We start from the raw sequence: 14822 nt of genomic DNA on the forward strand, positions 1-14822 counted from the left end.
AAATCGTGGCTTCACTGGGACTGCCAGTTGCCACCCCTCGGCCGGGGTCTGCCAGCTGCTGGTTACACACTCAGGATCCACCTGCTTCAGTCTTGCACGCCTCGGATGCCTTATGTGCCGGTCCCCGCGCTTTCTGCTCTCCGTGCCGTGCCCAACGCCGGCTGCCCAACTCCGCCCCTCCTACCGGTCTGGATGAACGGGTCAATTTCAACTTCTTGGTTGTCCGACTTCCATTCAGATCAATTTTCTGCCAGTTCTGGTTGTTATTCTGTTTCTAAATTGTTGTCATCCCTATCTTGGGTGTGTGAGGAGGCACAATGCATCCACCTATGCCTCCATCTTGGGTGGAAGTCCCTATTCATTCATTTTTTAAAAGCCATGGCACTGCTATTTGGACTTGTCTCCTGCATGTCCCAGCCATTGGCCAATAGCCCATACAAACTGGTTGTCTGGCCCCTACCTCAGTTCTCAAAACCTTCGATATATTGCTTACAGTCAGATCCATGCATGTATCACTTGGAGATGAGCCCAGGAGTTCGTACACCACTTTATTCCCTTCTTTCCATGATCTCCCGACACTCTCTTGTTCCCCAGGGCTTACTTTTATGGTCTTCCATAAAAGTCAGAGAGCTAGAGTTTTAATTTGTGCACTCTGTCATGCATTGGCGTGATTGTATCTGCATCCAGGGCCAAGTGGGAGAGGACAGAGGGGAGAAAAATTAAGCATTAGGGATTCGCTGCAACCCTTGAGGCACAGCTCCACTGGTCAGAGAGGCGGATTCGCATCCCTCCGAGTTTTAGGTGCCTGCCCAGTGTTCACTTCTGCTGCTGCAGGACTGCCAGGCAGGAGAGAACAAAACAAAGAAAAAAGAGCAGGGGATTTTCCCCACTCTCACCAAACCTTTGGAGTCCTCTTTCCGGCTGCTTGGAACAGAAGGCAAGCAAGTTCCTTCTGTCTACACCCCGTGTGTACTTTTGTTCCAATCAAGCTGCTTTAGGGTCCAGGCCAGGCAGTATAAGTGGGGAAAAAATGGAAAGCTCATTACCTCATTACCAGTTTTGTGGTCCTTTAAATTCTGATGTCTGTCTCAGCGTGTCTACTATCACTTACTCTCCGAGTTCTCAGAAAGCTGTGCCCTTACACTTACACTTACATTCAGTGGAGAGGCTGGGTAGGATGTGTTTACTCCGTCTCATCCAGGATGAGAACTCCAAGATTTACCTCATTTAACATTTGTTTCTACATAATAATTCCTACTCATTGTAGGAAATTTAGAAAGGCAGGTGGTTTTAAAAGGAAAAATATCACAAGATAAAAAATTTTAAATTCATATGCTGAGCGTGTGGAGTAAAAAACTGTTAGCACCTTTTCCAAGCAAAAGGAAAAGAAGAGCAGTCCCGTGGAGAGAGAGGTGTGCGTGTGGTGTAGCAGTAGAGAATTAAGTGAGGACTTTTACTCATGTATTTCTTTCTTAGGGGTTTATGCGTGGATTGGAATCAACTTTGTTTTGGGAAGATTTGACCATGAGGATGGTGAGTGATGTGGTCTTCTTATGAAGTTCTTTAATTAAGAGCTGAAAGGTTAAGTCATACCCTATTAGTAGCATTTTATTTCGTTCTTTTTTAAAACTTAACTTGCTTCGTTTTCTAGCCTGATGTCTTTTATTTCTTTTTCACTTTTTAGTATGGAAAGTGTCAAACTATCATAAAAGTAGAGCAAATAATAAAATGAACCTCTAGGAATCTGTTACCCAGACTCAACACTTACTAACATTTTGCCATTTTTCAGTCCCTACACTCCCTCCACACAAGGATTTTTTTCCTATTGGATTTTTTTTAGGACAACAAACACCTTTATTACATGAGCTAAGATGGGAGGGAGGAGCATATGTTTGCCTTTCTGGGCCTTGATCTTCCTCAGAACCCCAGCTCCCTGCCCTCCAGCGCACAGCCACCTGCTCGGCCACACCGGCCACACCAGCCACACCGGCCTGGCCATGGAGGATGCATGCGGGAAGCTTGCCCTGCGGGGATTACCCCTTTAGAAGACTCCCGATTTTGGTATTCTTTTTCCTTTCATTGCACTTCTGAATTTTCTTTAGTCGTTTTTGTTTAAAATGTCTTCCTCCTCAGGAGTCAGCTTGGGCCACTTCTTGTGGCCCAGAGGCAGTGCCCAGCAGGGCTCAGATCACTTCAGTGGGTGCCGTGTACTGTCAGTGGACACAGTGCAGTTCTTTTTTTTTTTTAATTTATTTTTATTGTATTTTTCCAACAATGCTGCTCTTTACCGGGTTCTTAGGGAGAATCATTGTTGGATGCACTGTAGACAGCATCAATGCTCCTTGTTCTGTGTGTACAACGCTCTGAGCCCCAGGAGCAGTTAGTTGCCCACGTCCGGCCTAGGGCCCGGCACACAGGCAGACGGTGTGTATGCGGTGGGGGGGCTTCCCAGCTCTTGTGTTCGCTTATGGCTGGGCTTTCTCTTGCCTGTCTTGTGGGGCTTACACCATTTGTTCTGAGAGATGACCATAGCTCAGCACCAGCTGAGAAGAGCTCTCCTATAGGATTTTAAAAAGCAAACTCCGGACATATTTTACCTTCACATACTTTTGTATATATCTCTAACAGATAAGGAGTTTCAAAACAAACATGTACCCACTGTGCCATTTTTATATTTAACAAAATTAACAATTCCTAATAGGTAATACCCATCTGGTACCCAAGTAGAGACTTCCCTGATTGTCTCAAGAATATTTATTTGTATCTATCTTCTTAAATCAGAACCTGAACAAAGATCACAAATTTCATTTGATTGATATGTCTCTTTTAATTTATAACAGTTGACTTTCTCCCTATCTCTTTTTTCCAAATCATTCATTAAAAAAAAAAAACCCAAAAACTAGTTGCTTGATAGAATGAATGAATGTGCCATGTTCTAAATTTGGTTGACCGCATCTTTGTGGGGCCTTTAACGTGTTTCTCATCCCCGTATACATCCTACAAACTGGAGATGAGATACAGAGGCTTTATTAGACTCCAATTCAATTCTTTTCCCAAGAATAAAGCATAGGTGGTGCTAAGTGTTTCTTCCTCCATCACATCAAGAGTCTGGCTGTGACGTATGGTTGTCTCACTTGTGGCCATGTTAAGACTGATCAGGTATTCATGGTTCAGGTATTGTCAGCCTGATCTAATCTATTCTAAAAATTCCCCATTCACTTTTCACCTAATGGTTTAGTAGCCAATTATGATCTGTTGCTTGGATCTGTTTTACTGGAAGTTGCAAAATGATGATTTTGCTAATTCTGTCATTCCTTCTGCTTTTAACAGCTGGAATTTTTAAAAAAGATTTTATTTATTTATGTTTTGAGAGAGGGGTAGAGAGGGAGAAGAAAGGGAAAGAAACATGTGTGAGAGATACATCTGTTGGTTGCCTCTCTCATGCCTCCAACTGGGGAACCTAGCTCGCAACCCAGGCCTGTGCTCCTACTGGGAATTGAACCCATGACCCTTTGTTTCACAGGATGGCACCCAATCCACTGAGCCACAACAGCCAGGGCTGGAGTTTTTATAAAATGAAATCTTCTTCATCAACTATTTGGTTATCCTGAAATACCAAATTCTGAGAAATTCTGTCTTTATGGGAAAGACAGAATAAATTTTTGATTCTTTCCCTTTATTTATCAAAATAATGAGTCTGTGTCCTAGCAGCTTCCAAAGGTAACCAGTGAAGTTTATTTTCAGTATTATTATGAACTTATAGATTTTTAAAGTAGTTGATGCATTACTGTCCACCATGTCACTATTTTTTTGGTGCTTTGGTACCCAAAATACACCATCATTGATGAGTAGGAGCACATTTAAGTTCGCTCTTTTTAACATGATCTCAGTAGTTTTGTATTTCCTATGCTGTCGGCACACCAGGGGATTCCATGCTCACCTTGTTTACCCTAGACCTGGTTATCAGGCCTTTTTTTTAAAGGAGCCCTGGTTTGTTTTAGTGGAAAATGGTATCTAGAGGCTGTGGTCTAAATACCAGGGATGCTCATTGCTCCTGGATTATCATTTCTAGGCCGAGGAAATATGTATTTTTTAGAAAGTAAAAAAAATAAACCATGAGTTCAGAGTGACATCGCCAATTCATATTTAAGGTTATAAAGTTATTATTTAATTTCTTTGATTTTATACTTTTATCCTTTTTCTCTTATGCTGAATATTTGTTCCTAAAGATGTTAACATAAATATTTATTTGCTTTATTCCATAATATATGTTTAATGGTTTTAAAATTATATCAATAATATGAATAATATTACCAATAAGACTACTAGACTGGTTTAAGATATTTACTTGTTTCTTTTGTCATTAAATATATTCTACAAGGAATATTATCAAAATACCATGTTTTAAGTCACTTGAAATAATTCTCAGTGTAATACACAGTTAATACAGTTCATTTCTTTCAGTTTGCTTTCAATTTTTTAAGGTGTTGCTGTTTTTTGTATTTTTTTCCTTTTTGACCTAATCTTGGTTTTAAATGACTGGACCCCTTCTGTTCCCTTGTTTATTTCAGAATCAGATGCTGGAGCTCCCCAGGAACTGGCAACAGGGCGCAGAAGGACAGTGGGGATACTGGACATGGGAGGAGCCTCTCTTCAAATTGCTTATGAAGTTCCTACCTCAACCTCTGCCCTTCCTCCAAAAGAGGTATTTCACCCTTTAGGGAAAATCGCTAGGGATGCCAGTATTTGAAAAAGAAGGGCACTGTCTTTGGGTACAGACCAACTTGCCTGGGGACAAATACTTGTTCAGTACTTGCTAGCTTATGCTATCTCTCTGAGCATCAGTTTCCTTGTATGTGGAAAGAGAATAATAACAGTATTTATGTCCCAAAGTTGTGAGGATGAAATACCACCAAGTGTGTAAAGTGCTAAGCAAACTACCAAGCATATAATAAATGTTTAATACATTTTAGCAATTATAAATATACTACCTATATCCCTGGGTTGCCTGAGATTTAAACATGGTAATACATATAAATCCCAGAGCATAGTATACTTGATGCATACTTGTTCATTAAGTTTATTCCCTTTTCCTTACCAAATATTCCATTCTTACAATACCCCTTACCTGACTAGAATGTAAAGAATGCACTTTGAGGGAGATATTTTATCATAGAGAGGGAAAAAATATACTTGTGAGCACCTATTATGTGTCGGGAATGAGACGTATTACACTGGCCCCCAAAGCTTGTAATCCGTCAGCGGAGACACCTGCAATAATGGGCCAGCCATGACAGTGCTGTGATATGAGGTAAGCCAGGTTTTCTCGGCACTGTTGACATGTCGGCCTGGATGAATCGTTGTTGTGAGGACTGTCCTGTACCTCGTATGATGTTTAGCAGCATCCCTGGCCTCTGCTAGATGCTAGTAACACTGCCCACCCCCAACTCTCAGTTTTAACAATCAAAAGTATCTCCACATGTTGCCAAATGTCCCTTGGGGTTACAAAATCACCCTGGCTGAGAACCTCTGGTCTAAATAAAGCTGTGGCAGTGTGTGCACTGGCAGGGTGGACTGCATTTGCAAGGCTTGAATAGGAGTCATGCCAGCTTCCACCACTTCCCGTTTACCTGGGCCTTGGATGATGGTAGGGTTTTGCATAGTGGAGGTTGGAGGAAGGCCATCTGCATGGAGTGAACAAAGTGCACAAAGGCACAGACAAAGCAAAGCACCCAGAATATCCAGGGACTGGTGAATAGCCTGTTGAAGCACAGGATTTGCAATTATGGTAAAAGGTGAGGCCAGGGAGAGAAGATGAAGTTAAATCATGAGGAGTCTTGGGTGCCATGTTGGGGTTTGGCTTTCATATCTACAGGTAGTGGGGAACCAGCAAAGGTTTTCAGCAGGGCATTTGTATGGGCCTCAGTTTCATCATCTATGAAATAATTAGGCCCTGAAGGCCCTTCCCAGCTCTGAACTTTATGGCTATGTTAATTGTATGGCTGTGATCCAATCAATGTATTTTTTAGGAAAATAATTTTGGTGTTAGAGAGAGAAATGTAGGTCAGGGAACCTTGGTTGAGAAGTAATAAGGGGCTGAACTAGACAATGTAAGTGGAAATGGAAGGAAAGAGACAAATTCGGGACATTTTGGAGTGAAAAACCAGTGTAATGTGGTGGTATGGGTAGGGCAGGGGGGTTGGCCAGTAATTCCGAGGGTCCAGCTCAGAGAGTAACTGGCAGTGGGAGGAGCCCAGTCACTGAGACAGACCACGGGGGAAAGGGCAGGCTTGATGCTGAGCAAACCAGGATGTCCAGGTGGTTTGGGTGAGGGCGTCTGTTTGGTTTCTGGCTGAACTCCTACAACCACTGAGTTCAGTTTTGGGTGTGTGGAGTTTGAAATATCTGATGAGCACATGTGTCTGCATGTCCCACGGGGCATTTTGTGTGTGAGGTTTAGAAAGCAGCACTGATACAGAAATGGACTCAAACAACAAATGGTCGTACATATAACAGTATAATGGATTGTAAAGATGGATCTTAGTGTGTGATAAAAAAAAAGGTAAAAACAATGAGGCATCACACAATAGCACTTCTAAAACTTAAATAATCCTAAACGTCTGATGTACTTTTGTACAATTCATAAAATTGTGCACATTCATAAAATTACGCAACCACCATTGTTGAATTCCAGAATGTTTTCATCACTCCAAAAAGAAACCTCTTACTCATTACCAGTTAAAAATAAAAAAAAGAGAGAAAGAGAGAGAGAGAAAGAAAGAGGAAGAAAGAAAGAAAGAAAGAAAGAAAGAAAGAAAGAAAGAAAGAAAGAAAGAAAGAAAGAAAGAAAGAAGGAAAGAAAGAAGGAAAGAAAGAGAGAAGGAAAGAAAGAAGGAAAGAAAGAAAGAAAGAAAAAATTTTCATTGGAGGTACAATAAAATTGAACTTTTTCAATTCCAGATCTGTCACAGGGAACATTAGGACTTTTTGAATAGTTTTAGAAAAGGTCATAGAATAGATCTCATGATGATCTCCCAAATTCTTTTAGTTCATTTTTATCAAAGATTTTTTTATTCTAATTATAAAAACAGTACATTCCCATTTTGGCGAACTGGGCAATGAGAAAAGTACCACACGTGTGAGAAAATGCAACACCTGTAACGATTCTACCTTCTGTAAATCTACAAACAGTGTTTTAGTCTTCACCTTGGTGTCCAGCTTCTGATTTGTGCTTTTTTTGTATAGTCTTGTCATTTTAGGTGTTTGTTTAAAATAATGCTATGAAGATGAAAGAATGCCACAAGATATGTTAAAGAGTAGTCATTATGAATGAAGCCTGGTGTATTAGCAATGTCATAGCTTTCTAGAAATCAACCTAAACTGAAATTCCCTTTTTTCTCTTTGCATGGTGTGACAGGAAGAAGCTGCAAAGGTCCTGCTGGCGGAGTTCAACCTGGGTTGTGATGTGCAGCACACTGAACACGTGTATAGGGTTTACGTCACCACCTTCCTGGGTTTTGGGGGCAACTTTGCCCGACAGCGCTATGAAGACCTTGTGCTGAATGAAACTCTTAACAAAAACAGGTATGTTTGACATGGGATCTGTGCTTCTGAAATAGAATGTTGTCAGGTTGTGGATATTGGAAATATTCATGTTCTACTGAGGCACATCCTTGCTTTCTTCTTCCTGACCAGCCCTGCCAATGGGGGAGCATCTCTCAGAGACCCTCCATTAGCTGACTGAGATGAGAGTGTGTTCTAATCTTTGTTATGAGGATTCATAAAAAAGTATAGCGGCTCACTGTGGTGACTGCTTGCTGGGTCCCACTTGAGACATCACAGCATAAGGTGAGATTAGTTAATTAGATTATTAATTGTCATTTTTAAATGTGCAGTATAATGTAGACTCAAGAAGTTCCTTCTACATGGAAGTGCTCGTGACAGGCTTGTTGAGTTATTAGTAGAGCAGAATTGCATTTTATGCAGGAGTTATGTTCCATAGTGCACTTAAAGGGTAAAAAGCATGTAGTCAAAATTACCCTTTTTTTTTTTAATCCTCACCCAAGGACATGCTTATTGATTTAGAGGGAGGGGATAGGAGGGGAAGAGAATGGGAGAGGAACATTGATGTGAGAGAGAAACATCAGTTGGTTGCTTCTTGTACATATCCTGACTAGGGACCGAACCTACAACCTGGAATCAAACCTGCGACCTTTCAGTTTATGGGATGATGCTCCAACCAACTGAGCTATAATTGGCCAGGGCAAAATTAATTTTTAAATTGTTCTATCATTACTTTCAGAATCACCAGTTTTTCCTCCAGCATGGACCAGATCACTGATTTTTTTTTAAAGATTTTTAAAATTTATTTATTTTAGAGAGATGGGGAAGGGAGGGAGAAAGAGAGGGAGTGAAACATTAGTGTGTGGTTGCCTCTAACACACCCCATACTGGGAATGTGGCCTGCAACCCAGGCATGTGCCCTGGCTGGGAATCAAACTGGTGATGCTTTGGTTCACAGGCCTGCGCTCAATCCACTGAGCTACACCAGCCAGGGCCAGATCACTGATTTTTTTATTTGAGTGTCAGATAAAGCAGACCATAATATACAAACAGTCGTGGGGTTTTTTTAGTATTTAAAATTATTTTATCATCATGTATATTGAAGGAAAGCATAATAGATGGTAGAGTTCTTTCCACCCTACAATTATTTACCCCTATTTGTTTAGCTACAAACACTAGTTTGAAAAGGTATTGCTATATGCCATTGGTAGGGGTGATGGTATATCCCAGTTCTCTACAGAACTCAATTATCATATGTTGGGACCATGTTAAAAAATACTGGCTCATAAGTCTTTTTTGTTTTTGTAAGTAAGAGTTTAAGAAATTTTGGGAGAATCCTGTTATCCTGGATAATTGATAAATGAATTAAAATTGGGCCGTGTGTTTGTATTTGAAAATGCTCTCAAATCCATACAAGTGTTGCTTGGGCGGTGGGGCTCCGATCCCTCCTGCTGACACTGTGACATCCAAACAGTTATTGTGACCGTTTCACACCAACTTTGTTACTTCTTCATTAGCCACTCTGTTCCCTTTTCCATTTTCTTCCTTTGTCGTTCTGCTGTTCTTTTTTCTCCAGCTGCTGTTTTCTGCAGCCTCAGTCAGACCTTGCCAGGCTGTGCCATCTTCTTCCCGGGCATTAGCATTTTCTTGCCATGTATGTAAGTCACATAATTCAGAGAAGTGACTGCTCATCTTGTGTAGTTGCTGACCTACTAGAGAAACCTGTGCCTCCTGAGATGTCAAAACTGGTTCTCTCTTAATGATGACTTTCTAAGTTTTCCTTGTAGCCGCTGTTGCCTCCTTCAAACAGGTCCTGGTGTGCCCCAGCATTTTGTCGTGTTGCCATCCCCTCTTCCGTCTCTGTCCTCGTGTGTGCAGCCTCATCCCAGGAGTCCACTCTTCAATGTCTGTCTCTTTAGGAACTGAGGCATGGTTAACTGCAGTGGGCAAAGCTACTTGACCTCCAGTTAACTTTCGTTCTTGGCAAGGTCTGCACATGGGTCTCTTTAGGAATGGGAGTCCTGCTGCTAGGCTAGTGCAGACCTGCACTCCCAGAGCTGTGTGATGGCCGTGGTGGGACTCACTCAAATCTGTCCCTTCCCTCGCACCTCAGAGCCAGGTGCGTGCACCTTCCTGTGCCTTTGATACTGCACTACAGCCAGGGCCTTGGCACCCTCCTCAGGAAACGCCCCCAGCCCCTCCCACTTCACCCCCTCCCAGTGGTTATTTTAAACATTAACCACACTCAGCAGGGTGAGATCTTTGCACTTTTAAGAGGCAAGTGTGAATGAAGCCCTGACACAGAATAGCTGATTCACATCTCCAGTTGTACCTTACACTGAGAAATACACACGTTGACTAAGAGGTTGAACAAAATTGATCACTGCCATATTTCTCTCTTTTTCTGTTTTGCTAAATTGAATTTGCTTAACAATATGGTCATTCTCCACCCTTGTTTCTAGGGGCATCATGTAAGACAGTAACAAGGTGTCTGTGAAGCACATTCTTAGACGGGGTTGCTTCCATCAGGTGTTTCTTAGAGTAGATGGAGCACAGTAGTTGATGCATTTTGTTCTCGACACCGTGATAGGTTGCTGGGCGAGAAGACAGGTCTGAGTACTGACAATCCGTTTCTGGATCCTTGCCTGCCCGTGGGACTCACCGATGTGTTGGAGAGGAACAACCAGGTCCTGCATGTCCGCGGAAAGGGAGACTGGGAGACTTGTGGGGCAAGGCTGAGCCCCCTGCTTGCACGCTCCAACACCAGCCAGGCCTCACTGAATGGCATCTACCAATCTCCAATCGACTTCAACAACAGCGAGTTCTATGGTTTCTCCGAGTTTTTTTACTGTACAGAGGATGTGTTGCGCATCGGTGGCCGCTACCACGGGCCAACATTTGCCAAGGCTGCGCAGGTAAATTATTAATAAAAAGGACGACTCATACCATCAGTGGCTATTTATGAGATGCCTAACAAGGCACAGTGCACAGAGCTCTGCATGCACGGTTTCACTTGACTCTTTTCAAGAGCTATATCAGCTCATGTTTTATAGACGAGGAAGTATAGTATTTAGAGAACTTAAGGACCTGCTATGCTATACTGCCTTCAGTGGATTAAGCTTAGCTTTCCAGGGTGTCTTGTCACCCACGTCTAACATTGTTGTGGCAGCTAGTAGTTTTTCCTCCAGCTTACCAACAGTCCTGTTTCATGTTTGTGGCCAAGTAGTGTCACCTGCAGGGGCTTTTCCCCTTGCTGGTGTCCCCAGTTGTACTGTGCTTTTGGAGATGATGTCACATACGTGGGCGAATCCATTTTCATTTTCTTGGTTTGAGCTGTTTAAAAAGTTGGAGTAGTAGAGGATCACTCAGAATATTAGAAAGATGCAAAAATGTGCAATGATGGTGGAAGAATTTTTTAAATTTAAAATGCAGAAGAAGTAAAAATTCATTTTGAACATCTATAAGACTTAAGCATCCTATAGTCTTAAATCATTAGTTACCTGGACAGGTGAAAGTTCAGTTAGCTTTCTATAGATCCTCCTTCAATTTGGATTCATCACTTTGAACTTTTGTGTGTATCTCTCTGATCTCTCTCTTTTATCAGAGAAACTTCCAGGAAGAATCTGTTCTCTTATATTTTTTATTCTTTGCTTTGTTATAATTCTCTAGGGCTCTCTTGGTGGAAGACTTCCAGTAGAATAATATCTGCAGTATGTGTACTACTGTGTTCCCTGAAGGCAGTCCCTAAGGAATATTGAGGAAAACCGGGTTTGTGTTTGCTTTTTCCTCTCCAGCCTCCAGGAATACCCTCATATTCCCTTTCCTTTTCCTGTGTCCCAGGCTCCCTGACTGTTCATGGCTTGAATCTTTCTCTCATTTTAAAACTGTTTCAAGTTCTACTCCTTTGAATACCAAAGAGCTCAAATTATTCTTTGCCTGAGTTGGTCACTACCAACTTAATATGGCTTAATATGTTCTCTTTCCCATGTAAATTATTTCCTTCCTCTACTTTTTTTTTGTCAGTTTGACTCTTATTTTATCTTTCCAGGGGCTCCTTCCCTGGCCATGCTACCCAAAATTGCAGCCCTCCCCATTTTTACATCTTTCCCTTTCCTGCTTTATTTTTCTGTGAGCATTTAGGTCATTTAACACATACTACATGTGTATGTATGTATGTATATTTGGTTATCCTCTGCCCCCACCACTAGAGCATAAGCTTCCGAGAAATGGAGAAAACTCAATAGAAATCTTTGTTGTATTTACTGCTGGTGTCCCCGGCATGTGGAACAGCACCTGGCACATAGTGAACATTCAGGAAGTGCTAGTTTACCGAACACACTGAGAGGAATGCTTCCTTTGGTGAGAATTACCACTTGGAGGCAGGCCAGTGCCAGGTTTTGAGCCATTCTGTTCCATCTGCCTCACCTGCTTGTGTCGGCCTTTGTAGAGTGGCGTGAAGTTGTCTTTGGATTTTGATGTTGATATTCCTGGTCCTAAACTTACCCGTTTCTATAGCCTGAGAGGCTCAGGCTGGCTTTGTGCTGGACCTGGAGGTGCTAGGAGTAAAAAGCAGTATTTCCAGTCCACTCAATGCTCGCAGAAGCCCGAGGTCTGGGGCTTGCCTTGCACAGCACATGACACAGTACTGAGTGAATGAATATGCCATTTCTGTTTTCCTTTGTCAACTAGTAGCCCTCAGCTCACTGTAGAAATGGAACAGTCGTGACTGTGGAGGGAGTTATAGAGTTTGCGTCCAATCTCATGTTGCACCTTTTCTCTGTGGTTTTCTCAGGATTACTGTGGCATGTCTTGGTCAGTACTGACGCAGAGATTCAAGAATGGCCTTTACTCACCACATGCAGATGAGCATCGACTCAAGTAAGTTACTTCCTTCTGCCCCTCAGACGTGACCTTAAAATGTGGGTGGAGTATAAGCAGAGGGAACAAGCAGCAGCACTGACTGGATTTCACGTGGAATGAGAATTTGATTATATCAGACTTTGATTTTTCTAAGTGATAGGGGCCAAATAATGTGCTAGTTTTAGTGAAGGCAAAGAAAACCAGTGGTTACAGAGTTCTCCCCAAGTGGCTTGAAACCAAAAGTGGTGGCACTTAAAAAAAAAAACAAAAAAACCTTTTCATTAAAATATCAAACATGCAGAAAAGTAGAAGTAACATAAACACTCATGTAGCTATCACTCAGCTTCAACAGGTATCAGTATTTTGTCAGTTTGGTTCATTGGTCCTATTTTATAAACATTTTAGTTTAAAAATTTGAAAACATAAAAATAATGAACTTCTGTGTACCTATCAGCCAGCTTCTCTGGTGACAGTTGTCAACTCTTGGCCAGTCATGTCTCATCTATTTTCCCACCCACAACTCCCCTCTGATCATGACTGGGTTATTTTGAAACAAATCCTAGACTTCACCTAAAGGAGAACATAGGCAGGGAAATCTCAGATATTCCATGCAGCAGTATTTTCACCGGTATGTCTCTTAGAACAAGGGACATAAAGAAAAGAATAAACAAATGGGACTTCCTCAAAATAAAAAGCTTCTGCACAGCTAAAGAAAACATCAGCAAAATGAAAAGGGAACCAACTGAATGGGAAAATATATTTGCAAATGATACCTCAGACAAGGATTTGATCTCCAAATTATATAAAGAACTCACGCAACTCCATTGCAGGGAGACAAAAAACCCAATTAAAAAATAGGCAAAGAACCTGAACAGACACTTCTCCAAGGAGGAGATACAGAGGGCCCAGAGGCATGCTTAGCATCACTAGCCATCAGAGAGATGAAAATTAAAACCACAATGAGATACCATTTCACATGGGTCAGAGTGGCCATCATAACCAAATCAACAAACAAGTGCTGAAGAGGTTGTGGAGAAAAGGGAACCCTAGTGCACTGTTGGTGGGAATGCAGACTGGTGCAGCCACTGTGGAAAACAGTATGGAATTTCCTCAGAAAACTAAAAATGGAACTGCCTTTTGACCTGGCAAGTCCACTGCTGGAATTATATCCTAAGAACCCTGAAACACCAATTCAAAAGAACCTGTGCACCCCAATGTTCATAGCAGCACAGTTTACAATAGTCAAGTGCTGGAAGCAGCCTAAGTGCCCATCAGTAAATGAATGGATGAAAAACTATGGTACATTTACACAATGGAATTCTATGCAGCAGAAAGAAAGAAGGAGCTCCTACCCTTTGCAAGAGCGTAGATGGAACTGGAGAGCATTATGCTAAGTGAAATAAGTCAGTAGGTGAAAGACACATACCATATGATCTCACCTATAAGTGGAACCTAATCAACAAAACAAATAAGCAAGCAAAATATAACCAGGAACATTGAAATAAAGAACAAAATGACAGTAACCAGAGGGGAGGGGGAGGGGGAGAGTGAGGGGATAACAGGGGAAAAGGGGAATGGTCATCAAAGAACATGTATAAAGGACATGTGGACAAAGCCAAAGGTGGTAGGACTGAGGGTGGGAGGTGGGGGTGGCTGGGGTAGAGGGGAGTGGGGGGCAGGTGGAAATGGAGACAACTGTACTTAATTTAAAAGACAACAATTTTTTAAAAACCTGAAAAAAAAGTCCCAGACTTCATAATTACATATATAGATATTCCAGCATATTCTCTGAAAATAAGATCTCTTTTAAAAAAAGAAAAGAAAACATAGCCATAATATTATCACTGCATAAAGGTACTCTTCCCGTATGTAGTAAATGTTAAGATAAAGTAGACTCAAAAGTAGACACCTCCACCTAGAGGTGAGGAAGGGAAAGCTGGTAGAGAATTTTTTGACATCCAGTGGGAGTATGCAAAGGAAAGCATTAAAAGATTTTTTCTAAATCTTTAAAATTTTTTAAATTATTTATTTTTTGTCACATAGATACCAGTGTTTTAAATCGGCTTGGATGTACCAAGTTCTTCATGAAGGATTCCACTTCCCTTACGACTACTCAAACCTACAGACAGCCCAGCTGGTGTATGACCGAGAGGTTCAGTGGACACTGGGGGCCATTCTGTATAAGACACGATTCCTACCACTCAGGTGAGGTGGACTGACCAAGCTGGCATCTTGAGCTCAGAAGACGATAGTGTCTCAGAATAGGTTTTTTAAGCGATAACCCGAAAACAAACAAGCAAGCAAATTCCCTTTATTACTACCAGGTGAACTGTTGTTCCTAACCAGGCATGTTGAAACAGAAAGAAGGTTAAGCATTATGGGTCTGGAGTCTGTTCCTT

At 41.7% G+C, this 14822-nt stretch overlaps 1 protein-coding gene and 1 pseudogene across 2 annotated transcripts in view; one reads left to right on the plus strand and one right to left on the minus strand.

Moving 5' to 3' along the window:
* The window catches only part of ENTPD7 (ectonucleoside triphosphate diphosphohydrolase 7), a 52639-nt gene that overhangs the window by 29776 nt on the left and 8041 nt on the right, over window positions 1-14822 (plus strand). For both annotated transcript variants that reach the window (XM_036027135.1, XM_028511895.2), the window contains exons 7-12: window positions 1477-1533; window positions 4572-4705; window positions 7418-7584; window positions 10154-10478; window positions 12356-12441; window positions 14467-14628. In XM_036027135.1, coding sequence (XP_035883028.1) covers window positions 1477-1533; window positions 4572-4705; window positions 7418-7584; window positions 10154-10478; window positions 12356-12441; window positions 14467-14628 — 931 coding nt within the window. The remainder of the gene's footprint in view (window positions 1-1476; window positions 1534-4571; window positions 4706-7417; window positions 7585-10153; window positions 10479-12355; window positions 12442-14466; window positions 14629-14822) is intronic.
* On the minus strand, window positions 9038-10131 carry LOC114496191 (annotated as a pseudogene).

Source organism: Phyllostomus discolor, chromosome 5 (genome assembly GCF_004126475.2).
Source record: "Phyllostomus discolor isolate MPI-MPIP mPhyDis1 chromosome 5, mPhyDis1.pri.v3, whole genome shotgun sequence".
Taxonomy (NCBI): domain Eukaryota; kingdom Metazoa; phylum Chordata; class Mammalia; order Chiroptera; family Phyllostomidae; genus Phyllostomus; species Phyllostomus discolor.